The sequence below is a fragment of the Branchiostoma floridae genome, chromosome 11, assembly GCF_000003815.2.
Source record: "Branchiostoma floridae strain S238N-H82 chromosome 11, Bfl_VNyyK, whole genome shotgun sequence".
Lineage (NCBI taxonomy): Eukaryota > Metazoa > Chordata > Leptocardii > Amphioxiformes > Branchiostomatidae > Branchiostoma > Branchiostoma floridae.
The window spans coordinates 21,415,413-21,431,260 of NC_049989.1; the positions used below are offsets into that span (position 1 = coordinate 21,415,413).

A 15,848-nucleotide genomic window follows, 5' to 3' on the forward strand; every position below is an offset into this window, starting at 1 on the left:
CTCATGGCTGAACCCGACATATACAATACGCGACCTGCCATACTTGCATACAAGTATCACAACATAGAACTTTACATTATGGAGTTAAGATATGGTGACGCCTTAAAGACACCAGACCGGACTATCATAAAGTTTATTTTTGTCGTTTAGATGTAGTATGTAGTGAAGACAACAACTTTCCGTCCTTTAGAAACAGAAAACGGGGAACGGAAAAGAGCGAAATAGGTAAAAGTTGCCCACATGAAGCACAATGTCATATTTTTGTTTTTGGATTCGCCGCTTCATTTTCTTCACATTCGCCATTTGACATATCCATGAACCCCAAATGCTTTGATATTGCTAACAACAACAACAGCTGAAGAAAGTAATTTTTTACAGTTCTTCCATTTATAAATTCCCAGTTTAGAGACAATCGTTTGAAACGTCTACCAGCCTAGTGTATTGCCATTTTGGCTCAAATGATGGATCAGAGTTTATCAAAACAGTTTCAGAAATCAACAGAACAATATCGATATCAGGGAGACTAAATCAAGCTAATAATAATGTTTAAAGGTAATAAAAATGTCAGTGGAAAGGAAAAAAGATTCAACAGCCTTCATGTTAATGTAAAAAAACAGCTTCAATCAACACAATCACTTCAGCAAGACTGATTCATTACGGAACAGCTTTTGAAGCACATTTCAGAAGAACATCAGTCACCACGCTCTGAAACAATGGATGATTGATACCGTGTTGTTTTACATAGCTTGCAGTGGGCTTGAATGGGTTATGTCGTAGATTTTACCGACCTTACTTTTTCTGTTTATCAAACTGAATAATAATATTGATTGATCCTACTTGTATAGATTGCCCAGACTCATTTTCACTTTTAGTTCTCAATCTCAATAAGGTACTGGACAAAGCCCTCTGTGAGAGCATCACATCCAGAATTGTTATATGATGATAATGTATAAAGGTATTGAAAATGCCAATGAAAAGCAAAAAAGTAGATAAAACAATCTCCATGTTAATGTAAGAAAAAAATCTTCAATCAACACTATCAATTCAGCAAGACTAATTCATTACGGAACAGCTTTTGAAGCACATTCTACAAGCACATCATTAATACTGTGGCGGCGACTGGCCGCTCCTTTATGAAACTTCTAAATATATAAGTGCTGACCTCTGACCTCTGATTGCACCATTTACGACTGGGCACAGAAAACCACTATGGGTATGGATATGATTATGATTTGATGATAGATTTGTGTTTGTTGTGTATATTCATGTATTGCATTGTGTGTAAAATATGTGTGTATGTGTACCCAGGACCTCCCTGGAAAGAAGTGTCTATTCCACGGTAGGAGTGGCTAAATAATACAGAAATAACTATGTTAATAACTAAATAAATTAAGGGAATTCAATCTCTTCAACTGAATAAAATTAGGAAATTTACTTCCGGACGTTTCGGGTGACTTCCACCACTCTTGTCCAGCGTCACTGGAATTAACTGGCAGAACAAATCAACAACAGTACATCTACATCTACATTCATATACCCCCAAATGGCCCCGCATATACCCACAAATGGCCCCGTCACAGACTCATTACATCTGACACGTCACAGTCACTGACACATAAGTACATCTGACACGTCACAGTCACTGACTCATAAGTACATCTGACACGTCACAGTCACTGACTCATAAGTACATCTGATATGTCACAGTCACTGCCTTATAAGTACATCTGACATGTCACAGTCACTGACTCATAAGTACATCTGACACGTCACAATCACTGACTCATAAGTACATCTGACACGTCACAGTCACTGACTCATAAGTACATCTGATATGTCACAGTCACTGCCTCATAAGTACATCTGACACGTCACAGTCACTGACTCATAAGTACATCTGACATGTCACAGTCACTGACTCATAAGTACATCTGACACGTCACAGTCTCTGACTCATAAGTACATCTGACACGTCACAGTCACTGACTCATAAGTACATCTGACACGTCACAGTCACTGACTCATAAGTACATCTGACACGTCACAGTCACTGACTCATAAGTACATCTGACATGTCACAGTCACTGACTCATAAGGACATCTGATATGTCACAGTCACTGACTCATAAGTACATCTGACACGTCACAGACACTGACTCATAAGTACATCTCCACACGTCACAGTCACCGACTCATAAGTACATCTGAAATGTCTCATAAGGATCATATGCAAATCGTTCGTAAATAATGATCAGGTAGTTTTGGATGTCACGCGAATCCTCTGAAAGCAAATCTTCCAAATAATATAGAGTTATAGAGATTGAATTGCATTTAAATAGATTACTTGGATACCTAACTTTCATAAACATATACTTCATAAACTCCATTGGATTGATATAGGAAACTTCCTTTAACTTTTGCTGTTTTAGATAAATGAATTTGTAACTAATAGACTCAGTGTAGATTGGCATTTATTTGCGGCGTATTATCTTGCAAGAATACTTGAATCAGGCATGTGGATTGAGACAAAAATACATTGTGTTGAATTCTCTACCTGCACAAGTAACAATAAAATCAACAATAAAATTATGTATAAGATGGTAAAAAAAGTGCAATCAGTATTTGGGCAAATCGAAACTATTTTTCAGTGTTGCTTAGGCAATGTTTCGTTTCTATTCATATCAAAAAGATCATTTCGAAACAAAAAAAAGATTTTTGCACATTAATACAGTAAAAGAAATTTGAAACTTGCAGATATTTTAACAGAGGAGCTTTCTGTATTATCTTGCTTAAGCAACCAGAAACTATGGGAAGAAAGCTGCGACACCTGCTGATGTTCCTTCTCATCATCCTGAAGGAGCCCAGCATGCCAGAAGCCGGCTGCAATGCACTGAACTGCGCACCGTCATCACGATGCTCATGCTTTTCACTTGACCTCACCAGCATCCCCCAGGACCTCCCAAGATCCGTCCACCATCTATATTTGCAATTTAACCGTATATCAATGATTCGGTCTGGTGCATTTGCAAAACTAAGCCAGTTAGAATGGTTGGACCTGGCCAACAACCGTATATCAATGATTCAGCCTGGTGCGTTTGCAAATCTAAGCCAGCTAGAATGGTTGGACCTGAAAGATAACTATATATCAATGATTCAGCCCAGTACATTTGAAAATCTCATCCAGCTAGAAGTGTTGAACCTGTCCACCAACCGTATAAGAGAGATTCCGTCTGGTGCATTTGCAAATCTACTCCACCTCAAATGGCTGGATCTGCACGTAAACCCGATAAAAGAGATTCGGGCTGGTGCTTTTGCAAACTATCTCCAGCTAGAATTTCTTCAATTTGGGGCCAATAAGATGGAAATTGTTCATCCCGGCGCATTTGCAAATCTACCCCGGCTTCAAAAGTTGTACTTGATCTTTAACTATATAAAAATGATTCAGCCTTGTACATTTGCAAATCTACCTCGGCTGCAAGAGCTGGCCCTTAACCTTAACCAGATAACAATGATTCAACCTGGTGCATTTACAAATCTACCCCGACTACAAAAATTGTACCTGTACGGCAATCAGATTACAACTATTCTTCCTGGTACATTTGCAAATCTACCCGGGCTAGAAGAGTTGAACCTGGACAAAAACCAGATAACAATTCATCCTGGTGCATTTGCAAATCTGCCCAGGCTACAATTGTTGAAACTTTGGCACAAGAGAATGCCTGTCATTGACCTTTCAGATTATGGCCTGTTGCAATATATTAATGTCACAAACCTTAAGGAAAACCTCTGTCAGTGTGATTGTAGGATGGTTCCCTCCAGGCTAAATGATACTGGACGTCATCCATTAGAAGAACGGATAATCGGGGCCGGACCCCCCAAATTCCGGGGACAGAAGATTGCAGAAGTAATTCCTGAATTGGTCTGTGAAGAACCAACCATATCAAAACCGCCTCCTGACATCCGAGTAACCAGTGATACTTGTTACAATGGCGCAACAGCTAGCTCAATAGTGTATATATTCACTTCAGAAAAGCTAAACAAAACCAGGAAAACGCTAACGTCAACCCTTGCAACCCCTCCAGAAAAAACAGAAAGCAATAGTACCCACGAATCTGCCTCTAGTTTCCACACATCTGTTTTCACTGGCGGTACAATATCTGGTATTGTCTTTATTTGTACCATGCTTTTCATCATCTGGTACAACAGGAAGACCAAGAACCCCCCTCCAGGCCCTGCGTCAGACCCAAATTCCAACATTGCTTTGAGATCCACAAACACAACAGCTGTTGAAGCGACTGGTAGTCACCAGTATGAAAATGTTAACAACCAACATGATCAGACAGGGCAGGGCCAGTCTCTGATTGTTGGAAATCTATCCCATAACGCAGTGCTGGCTGCCTTAAAGCCAAATACTATGTACGCAGGTGTGGGCACCCCGTGTAAGGTCCAAACACCTACCAGTGGTCATGATCAGACAGGGCGCGGGCAATCTCAGGCCAGCACTGAATCCACTATCAGCACAACAGCTGCTGTAGTTACCAGTGGCCATGATCAGACAGGGCAGGGGCAATCTCAGGTCAGCACTGAATCCACTACAAGCACTACAGCTGCTGCAGTTACCAGTGGCCATGATCAGACAGGGCAGGGGCAATCTCAGGTCAGCACTGAATCCACTACAAGCACTACAGCTGCTGTAGTTATCAGTGGCCATGATCAGACAGGGCACGGGCAATCTCAGGCCATCACTGAATCCACTACCAGCACCACAGCTGCTGTAGTTACCAGTGGCCATGATCAGACAGGGCACGGGCAATCTCAGGCCATCACTGAATCCACTACAAGCACTACAGCTGCTGTAGTTACCAGTGGTCATGATCAGATAGAGCAGGGCAAGTCTCAGGCTAGTACGGAATCTCTGACCAGTGGTCATGATCACCAGTATAAAGATGAGGATAAGACAGAGCAGGGCCAGTCTCAGGCCATCGCTGAAACCTTAGATGCTGGAAATTATTCGCATGGCACTGGGATGACTGGCTCACAGCCAAATCCTCTGTACAAATCTGTTGGCAAGTTTTAGGTCAACACAAATATATAAAAGGATTGCCCTAACCGCCCACACCCCCTCCCGATCATGAGGAGTAGTACTAATACTATTAGTAGAAACCAAAAATCTGAAAAGCCATTAATAAATTTTTGGCTTCTCAAAGGTTCGTAATCATGGCCATTGGTTTTACCCGGCATCTATTACAATTCTGTGATTAAATTTCCTTTAAAAGAATTTTTAATCTGAAAGCAATCGAGAAGAAAACAAATTGATTGAGGGTGAGACCAGTAGCGAATATAGCATGTTTCATCCCTGTTGCACCCCATGAAGTTCCCAAACTTAGGGCTCTTACATCACAATAAGTACCTTTATGTCATACCTGTGACGCGAAAACGTTCGATACGGGTGTCCGGACCGGGCCATAACTTCCGTATTGCACAGGTTCGAAAGGCGTATCACACGGGCTCCATTCGAATGAATCGTTTGGAGCGGGCCGAGTGCGGCGCCATCGAAAGTTCGAATACCTGATTCGGACGTTGGAACATTACTGTTTACATTACTCAACTTCTGGCGTATTTCGCATCAAAACAGGGTTTTTTCTCAAGTGGGCATGACATAGATAAAATACAACACGGTGTATACACCCTCTGTGATACGGAATACACCGTGTTGTATTCTATATGTACATGTACGTCAGTATCAGAGACGAACAACAAGGGGATGAAGAACTTTGTGAAAAGGAAACCTATGAGGTTTCTTTTTGCTTTTATCTCTTGTCAAATTTGTGCACAACATTAACTGCACGAAGTACTGTAGATCCAAAACTTTATGCTGTTTTTGTACACTATAGGGATTGAAAATCTTAAAGTTGTCTTGTATGTCTTAGACACTCAAATTGTTTTACTATGTTTCATATATATGATTGATTTTGGTCACCAACAACCAACGAAAAAAAACAGGTCCATGCGTACATTTTTCGGAATCACATAAAGTTTCCAGCACACGTTCAAGTCATAACTAGTAGGTGAACATGTAGAATACATAGTCGATGAAGAGGTTATGAAAATAATATATACGTGGCGAGGTTTATATATACTGTTAAACATTTATGTGTGACGCCATGTAAAGTTAGAAGAATATACTGCATTTGTGACAGTTTTCTCTTTTAAAGTGCTCACTGGGAAGTGATTGTATTTAAGGTTTCATTGCACACTTTACAACATGACTTATTTCATCACCTTTTGAATGTACTAAGTGATTATGATATACGTGATTCCCTGCTGTTCATTGTGAACGAGGCTTCTTATTTCTCTACATATGTGTAGAGTAGTGGTACTGCCAATTTCGGCAATATCCCAGAGGAGATCTGATGACATTCTCCTATGCAGAGCTGAGTTGTAGGACGCGGGTTCGAATCTGCGCAGGAGAATGATCTAATCATTACAGTAGAAAATCAGTAACAGTAACCGTAGCAGTATACTGTAGGTTTGCTTAGAAATGTCATACATTTGCCTATTCTTAGAGACGGGTTGACCTAAAAGCAAGTTGTTGGATGGACCGGTTTTTAAGGACTCCATATCCACACTCTTGGATAATTAGAACACATAGAAGGAAATATATTACTTGTAAGCCTACAGACTCTAACGTTACAAATCGCAGGCAGGACATTAACAAGCATTTAAAACAGTAACATAGAATGGACAGATGATAGCCCAGTCCTCTGCGTGAATAATAAATGTCTGGTGAAATGATTTAGACGCAGGAGTAACAGCAGTACTAGTGTTTTCCTTATGTAGACTGTAGTGCTATTGTTTTCGATGTAATTTCAGAATGTGAGAGCTGTAGTCCCCAGCGGTGTTCTTATCATGTACACACTTAATGGGTCACGTATTAGTTGAAAAGGTTATTATGGAAGCTCATATGTGTTAGTAGTAATCATAGTACAATGCTAAACTTTCTTCCAACACAATCAAATTTAAAACGACCACTGTCTCCTTCTTCAGGATAAATACTGATGATCAAACCCTTCAGAACTTACACTCACCAGAGTTACAGACACGTGATCTTATTAACATGTGATCTTAAGGATGCGTGACGTCAGCAATTGGTCAAATGTGCCAGGAAGAGTTGCCATGGTTGTTATTCACTCACAATATTGTATCAGAAATAACTTATCCAACTATACAAAATAGTATAATTTTATCATACATATTCTGTCTCCTTAAAATTCATACATGATAAGCAATCTATTGGATTTTTTTTATCAAATGCTAATTGCAAGAATAATGTAATGATGAAGAAGTTTGAATAAAGTTTTGCATGGTATCATGATTAAAAGCTGCCTGGTATCTGGTTTAATTGATCAACACTTATCTGATATGAATCGACAAAAATCCAAGCTATAAGTTGCTGTTTCTGTAACAACACAAATAAGCAAAAGAACACTACTTCAATATAACAGAGGCACACAGAGAGAAGAAGGCAGGGAGTGATACAGAGATGGAAATGAAGAGAGAAAGAAGGAGATCCAAAGGGAAGGGAAAGAGGGAGAGAGATGGAGAAGGTGATGGGGAGGGAGAAGGAGAGAGAGGGCGAGAGATGGAGTTAGAATGATAATGCAACGCTGAGTTTTAGTCTTTGCAATATGAGAGTGTGAGTGAGAAAGACAGAGACTTAAAGGGATCTTAAGATTTTTGACTGTGTGTGTGTAAGAGAGAGTGAGGATCATAGAGGGGAGAGGGGGAGGGAGAGAGAGAGAGAGAGAGAGAGAGAGAGAGAGAGGGAGAGAGAGAGAGAGGAGAGAGAATACCGTGCAAAAACGTTTACGTAGCGCCTTGTTCTGAGCAACGTGAGAGAATATAACGGTGTGTTTGTGTGTTTGTGTGTGTGTGTGTGTGTGTGTGTGTGAGAGAGAAAGAGAGAGAGAAAGAGAGAGAGAGAGAGTAGAGACTTACAGTGCAGAAAAGTTGCCCCCGTGTTGATATCAAATAAACAGCTTCAATCAACACAATCACATCAGCAAGACTAATTCATTACGGAGCAGCTTTTGAAGCACATTTCACAAGGACATCGGTCACCACGCTCTTAAACAATGGTTATATTGCTCCTATATTGATTTGTGAGGTTTGCAGTCGGTTTGAATGAGATATTTTGTGAATTTTGTCCACATCACTATTCTGCTCATCAAACTGCATAATAATATTGATTGATCTTGCTTGTATAGATTACCCACTCATTTTTACTTTTCGTTATATGATGATAGTGTTAAAAGTTAATCAAAACTCTCAGTGAAAAGAAAGAAAAAATTAAACAATCTCCATGTCAATTTATATGTAAAAACAGCTTCAATCAACACAATCACACCAGCAAGACTGATTCATTACGGAACAGCTTTTGAAGCGCTTTACACAAGAACATCAGTCACCACGATCTTAAACAATGCTGATATTGCTTCCTTGTTGTTTTGCATGGTTTGCAGTCGGTTATTTAAATCATCACTTAACCCTTGTCCCGCTGAGCCCGTTTACATACGGGATGGGCATATTTAACCCTTGTCCTGCTGTGCTATATTGTTATGAGTTTGGGGTACTAGTATCTTTCATGTAAAAGTTGCCTACCACTGCAAAGCCCATCGAATAGGGGAGTAAATCTGCAGCAGCAGCACAGAACAGGTCAAATTTTACTTATCTGATGAAGCCATCAGCTGTGGGAGGTTAAATTGGCCAAAATTAAGCTTAATCTACACATCACAAATCCCGAAGTGTCGTCACCTCCTTGAGTTATTCTCTTTCAAACTCGCCTTTGAAATGGCGCCTTCGTGCCGCTCGTGACGTCAGCGTCAGACAATCAACACGCCCATATAAGTAAGACTAATCAAACCTTGTTTGTCACAGTCCGTTGCGTAACAGCCACAAAGAGCTCGCATCTGGGAGGCACAACTGCAGCAAGAATACAGGACGGTACCACATTACTTCCTTGTCAAGAAAGAAAGTGCCAGCTGAGGATATTCTAACCGGGTAAAAAGGTAAGTTTAGATAAACATTAAGGTAAGTATGTTCTCAAAACAAATGTATGATGTGAAGGCGGTTAAAAGCAGCCGAAAAGAAATGTTAGTGAGAAGACTATGGTTGTTCATAAAGAGGTTTACTCTCAAATAACTTACCAACCTGACAGAGCTTTCTACGGTATTAAATTACGTACACATTTATGTCGTTAGTTACTCTGAGTGTAGGTGTGGAGAGGAATCCTGGTCAGGAGAACCTTATCATTCTTCTCATGACTGAACCCGACATATGCAACACGCGACTTGCCATACTTGCATACAAGTACCACAACATAGAACTTTACATTATGGAGTTAACATATGGCGACGCCTTAAAGACGCCAGACCGGGCTATCATAAAGCTTATGTTTGTCGTTTAGATACATTATGTAGTCAAGACAACAGCTTTCCGTCCTTTAGAAACAGAAAACGGGGAATGGAAAAGAACGAAATAGGTAAAAGTTCACAATGTATGCGTCTACATGAAGCACAATGTCATATTTTGGTTTTTTGATTCACCGCTTCATTTTCTTCCGAATAGAAAAAAAAAAGACAAAAAGTAAAGAGTTACATTCGCCATTTGACATATCCATGAACCCCAAATGCTTTGATATTGCTAACAACAACAGCTGAAGAAAGTAATTTTTTACAGTTCTTCCATTTATAAATTCCCAGTTTAGAGACAATCGTTTGAAACGTCTACCAGCCTAGTGTATTGCCATTTTGGCTCAAATGATGGATCAGAGTTTATCAAAACAGTTTCAGAAATCAACAGAACAATATCGATATCAGGGAGACTAAATCAAGCTAATAATAATGTTTAAAGGTAATAAAAATGTCAATGGAAAAGAAAAAAAGATTCAACAGCCTTCATGTTAATGTAAAAAAAACAGCTTCAATCAACACAGCCATATCAGCAAGACTAATTCATTACGGAACAGCTTTTGAAGCAAATTTCACAAACACATCAGTCACCACGCTCTTAAAAAAATAGATTATTGATACCATGTTGTTTTGCATAGCTTGCAGTGGGCTTGAAGGGGTTATGTTATAGATTTTACCGACTTTACTTTTTTTCTGCTCATCAAACTGAACAATAATATTGATTGATCCTACTTGTATAGACTGCCCACACTCATTTTTACTTTTAGTTATATGATGATAATAATGTATAAAGGTATTGAAAATGCCAATGAAAAGCAAATAAAAATAAGATAAAACAATCTCCATGTTAATGTAAGAAAAAAGCTTCAATCGTCACAATCACGTCAGCAAGACTAATTCATTACGGAACAGCTTTTGAAGCGAATTCTACAAGAACATCAGTCACCACGCCCTAAACAATGGTGATATCGTTGCGTTGTTGTGCATGGCATGCAATCGGTTTGAATGTTTTTTTTAAATATTCTACTGACATAAAATTTCCAATTTTATCGGTGATCATTGTAGATACATTGCTTTGTCGAGGTGAGAGGAAAAGTTTGGCATGTTAAGATGTTATTAATTCCAGTTCATTCTCATGATGTTTTGGAAAAATCATAGAGACCACGTTTTGCACTACCCCTATTCAGAACGGGGGTGGGGGTTTTTAGCACCTCAGCAACTTTCATGTCGCAAAACTCCTGAACAGCTTAGTAATAGGTTTAAGCTACCGAACTTGGTGGCTAATCACGAATGTTGTGAGCAAGAAGCCTGAGTCAATAACATACGTTAATCATGTTTTCATGTTGCCATGGCAACGCAATTCTGACAGGCATACTTTCGAGAAATTTGTTATCTTGATTGATTTGATTGGTCGATTGATTTTGCACATTCTTAAAAGCAAAACATAAAGCAAATTAAAGGAAACAAGAACACGTGCAGGGGGGAAAAGCCATGTGGCTTGTACACGCTCTTAGTCCCCCTCAAGATTTTCAAATCAAAATACAGTCTTCTATTTCAACAAGGTTTCCTGGTAAACTACATTTGTTTCCATACATCAACTATATCTAATAAAATCTAATGTAATTTTCATGAAGCAAAATCTATAATTTACACTAATTTGCTGACGTTATTGGTCATAATCCAAGATAGCTGCTCTTATTAGCTAAAAGACGTCAAAATGTCGTCATATCATATGATGAGGGCACAAAAGTTGGACTGCCCATTTTGCGGGGCCCAGTCGGTACTAGCCTCTATAGCAGGCTCTCTATGGCCTTTTTTTGGCACTTTTGCTGGCCATTTCTTTTTGTACTGGGTCGCTGATTGCTGGCCTTTTCTGGCAGCCGGTCATGTAGAGCCTGCATGGAAACGTCGCTACAAAGTGATATTAAAAAACGATTAGGGCGATTGACTAGGAGGTGCGAATTTCCTGCCTCCCGTGGACGGCCAATAAACTGCACGCATCTCCACCGGAAAGTGCGCTGTCACGCCCCGTGTGCACTGACACGACACTTCTCTAACGGTTTCGGGGTCAAACGGCTTTTAAAAAATACAGAAGTGAAAACTTAACAGTTCGACGTTCTTTCGGCATGCCTGACGCCTTTGCTCGGGCGGGACGCGTAGCGAGTGACATATGGGGGTTTCCCCATCTGAAGCCCGAGTTCTAGAATGCTTGCAGCCGACAAGTGAATTGCCAACAATAAAACATGTATATAAGATGGTAAAAAAAGTGCAAACAGTATTTGGGAAAATCGAAACTATTTTTCAGTGTTGCTTAGTCAAAGATTTTTGCACATTGATATAGTAAAAGGATCTTGAAACTTTAAGTAAAGCAAATACTTTAACAGAGGAGCTTTCTGTATTATTTTGCTTCAGCAACCAGAAACTATGGGAAGAAAGCTGCGACACCTGCTGATGTTCCTTCTCATCATCCTGAAGGAGCCCAGCATGCCAGAAGCCGACTGCAATGCACTGAACTGCGCACCTTCATCACGATGCTCATGCTTTGGACTTGGCCTCACCAGCATCCCCCAGGACCTCCCAAGATCCGTCCACTATCTATTTTTGCAATCTAACCGTATATCAATGATTCAGCCTGGTGCATTTGCAAATCTAACCCAGTTAGAAAGGTTGGACCTGTCCTCCAACCGTATATCAATGATTCAGTCTGGTGCATTTGCAAATCTAACCCAGTTAGAATGGTTGGACCTGTCCTCCAACCATATATCAATGATTCAGTCTGGTGCATTTGCAAATCTAAGCCAGCTAGAATGGTTGGACCTGAAAGATAACTATATGTCAATGATTCAGCCCAGTACATTTGAAAATCTCATCCAGCTAGAAGTGTTGAACCTGTCCACCAACCGTATAAGAGAGATTCCGTCTGGTGCATTTGCAAATCTACTCCACCTCAAATGGCTGGATCTGCACGTAAACCCGATAAAAGAGATTCGGACTGGTGCTTTTGCAAACTATCTCCAGCTAGAATTTCTTCAATTTGGGGCCAATCAGATGGAAATTGTTCAGCCCGGCGCATTTGCAAATCTACCCCGGCTTCAAACGTTGGGCGTGTTATATAACTATATAAAAATGATTCAGCCTTGTACATTTGCAAATCTACCCCGGCTGCAAGAGCTGGCCCTTAATCTTAACCGGATAACAATGATTCATCCTGGTGCATTTACAAATCTACCCCGACTACAAAAATTGTACCTGTACGGCAATCAGATTACAACTATTCTTCCTGGTACATTTGCAAATCTACCCGGGCTAGAAGAGTTGAACCTGGACAAAAACCAGATAACAATTCATCCTGGTGCATTTGCAAATCTGCCCAGGCTACAATTGTTGAAACTTTGGCACAAGAGAATGCCTGTCATTGACCTTTCAGATTATGGCCTGTTGCAATATATTAATGTCACAAACCTTAAGGAAAACCTCTGTCAGTGTGATTGTAGGATGGTCCCCTCCAGGCTAAATGATACTGGACGTCATCCATTAGAAGAACGGATAATCGGGGCCGGACCCCCCAAATTCCGGGGACAGAAGATTGCAGAAGTAATTCCTGAATTGGTCTGTGAAGAACCAACCATATCAAAACCGCCTCCTGACATCCGAGTAACCAGTGATACTTGTTACAATGGCGCAACAGCTAGCTCAATAGTGTATATATTCACTTCAGAAAAGCTAAACAAAACCAGGAAAACGCTAACGTCAACCCTTGCAACCCCTCCAGAAAAAACAGAAAGCAATAGTACCCACGAATCTGCCTCTAGTTTCCACACATCTGTTTTCACTGGCGGTACAATATCTGGTATTGTCTTTATTTGTACCATGCTTTTCATCATCTGGTACAACAGGAAGACCAAGAACCCCCCTCCAGGCCCTGCGTCAGACCCAAATTCCAACATTGCTTTGAGATCCACAAACACAACAGCTGTTGAAGCGACTGGTAGTCACCAGTATGAAAATGTTAACAACCAACATGATCAGACAGGGCAGGGCCAGTCTCTGATTGTTGGAAATCTATCCCATAACGCAGTGCTGGCTGCCTTAAAGCCAAATACTATGTACGCAGGTGTGGGCACCCCGTCTAAGGTCCAAACACCTACCAGTGGTCATGATCAGACAGGGCGCGGGCAATCTCAGGCCAGCACTGAATCCACTATCAGCACAACAGCTGCTGTAGTTATCAGTGGCCATGATCAGACAGGGCACGGGCAATCTCAGGCCATCACTGAATCCACTACAAGCACTACAGCTGCTGTAGTTACCAGTGGTCATGATCAGACAGGGCATGGGCAATCTCAGGCTAGTACGGAATCTCTGACCAGTGGTCATGATCACCAGTATAAAGATGAGGATAAGACAGAGCAGGGCCAGTCTCAGGCCATCGCTGAAACCTTAGATGCTGGAAATTATTCGCATGGCACTGGGATGACTGGCTCACAGCCAAATCCTCTGTACAAATCTGTTGGCAAGTTTTAGGTCAACACAAATATATAAAAGGATTGCCCTAACCGCCCACACCCCCTCCCGATCATGAGGAGTAGTACTAATACTATTAGTAGAAACCAAAAATCTGAAAAGCCATTAATACATTTTTGGCTTCTCAAAGGTTCGTAATCATGGCCATTGGTTTTACCCGGCATCTATTACAATTCTGTGATTAAATTTCCTTTAAAAGAATTCTAATCTGAAAGCAATCGAGAAGAAAACAGATTGACTGAGGGTGAGACCAGTAGCGAATATAGCATGTACCATCCCTGTTGCATCCCATGAAGTTCCCAAACTTAGGGATCTTACATCACAATAAGTACCTTTATGTCATACCTGTGACGCGAAAACGTTCGATACGGGTGTCCGGACCGGGCCATAACTTCCGTACCGCACAGGTTCGAAAGGCGTATCACACGGGCTCCATTCGAATAAATCGTTTGGAGCGGGCCGAGTGCGGCGCCATCGAAAGTTCGAATACCTGATTCGGACGTTGAAACATTTATGTATGACGCCATGTAAAGTTAAAAGAATATACTGCATCTGTGACAGTTTTCTCTTTTTAAGTGCTCGCTGGGAAGAGTGATTGTATTTAAGGTTTCATTGCACACTACGTTACACGACTTATTGTATCACCTTTTGAATTTACTTAGTGGTTATGATATACGTGATTCCCTGCTGTTCATTGTGAACGAGACTTCTTATTTCTCTACATATGTGTAGAGTAGTGGTACTGCCGATTTCGGCAATACCACAGAAGAGATCTGGTGACATTCTCCTGTGCAGAGCTGAGTTGTAGGACGCGGGTTCAAATCTGCGCAGGAGAATGATCTAATCATTACAGTAGCAAGTCAGTAACAGTGACCGTAGCAGTGTACTGTAGGTTTGATTAGAAATGTCATACATTTGCCTATTCTTAGAGACGGATTGACCTGAAAGCAAGTTGTTGGATGGACCTTTGAGACTTTATTTTCAAGGACTCCATATCCACACTCTTGGATAATTAGAACACATAGAAGGAAATACATTACTTGTAAGCCTACAGACTGTCACGTTACAAATCGCAGACAGGACATTAACAAGCATTTAAAACAGCAACATAGAATGGACAGATGATAGCCCGGTCCTCTTAAATAATAGATGTCTGGTGAATGATTTAGACGCAGGAGTAACAGTAGTACTAGTGTTTTCCTAATGTAGTGATATTGTTTTCGATGTAATTTGAGAATGTGAGAGCTGTAATCCCCAGCGGTGTCCTTATCATGTACACACCTAATGGGTCACGTATTAAGTAGTTGAAAAGGTTATCATGGAAGCTCATATGTGTTAGTAGTAATCATAGTACAATGCTAAACTTTCTTCCAACACAATCAAATTTTCAACGAAAACTGTCACCTTCTTCAGGACCAATGACAATGATCTATCCCTTCAGAACTTACACTCAACAGAATTACAGACACGTGATCTTATTAACATGTGATCTTAAGGATGCGTGACGTCAGTAATTGGTCAAATGTGCCAGGAAGAGTTGACATGGTTGTTATTTATTCACACTATTTTATCAGAAACAATTTATCCAACTGTACAAAATACTAGTAGTGTGATTTTATCATATATATTCACTCTCCTCGAAATCCATACATGATAAGAAATCTATTGGAATTTTCTATCAAATGTTAACTGCAAGAGAAATGTAATGATGAAGAAGTTTGAATAAAGTTTTGCATGGTATCATGATTAAAAGTTGTCTGATATTTGGTTTAATAGATTAACACTTATATGATCTGAATCGACAAACAATCCAAGTTACAAAAAAGGTAAACTGCCAGTTCTTTGCAGTTAGCT

General features: G+C 40.3%; 1 protein-coding gene across 1 annotated transcript; it reads left to right on the plus strand.

Moving 5' to 3' along the window:
* Window positions 1-2,213: 2,213 nt before the first annotated feature.
* Window positions 2,214-5,077, plus strand: LOC118425384 (leucine-rich repeats and immunoglobulin-like domains protein 1). Its single transcript, XM_035834191.1, has one exon. The coding sequence runs from the start codon at window positions 2,807-2,809 to the stop codon at window positions 5,075-5,077; it is 2,271 nt and encodes a 756-aa protein (XP_035690084.1). The 5' UTR covers window positions 2,214-2,806.
* The last annotated feature ends 10,771 nt before the right edge of the window (window positions 5,078-15,848 follow it).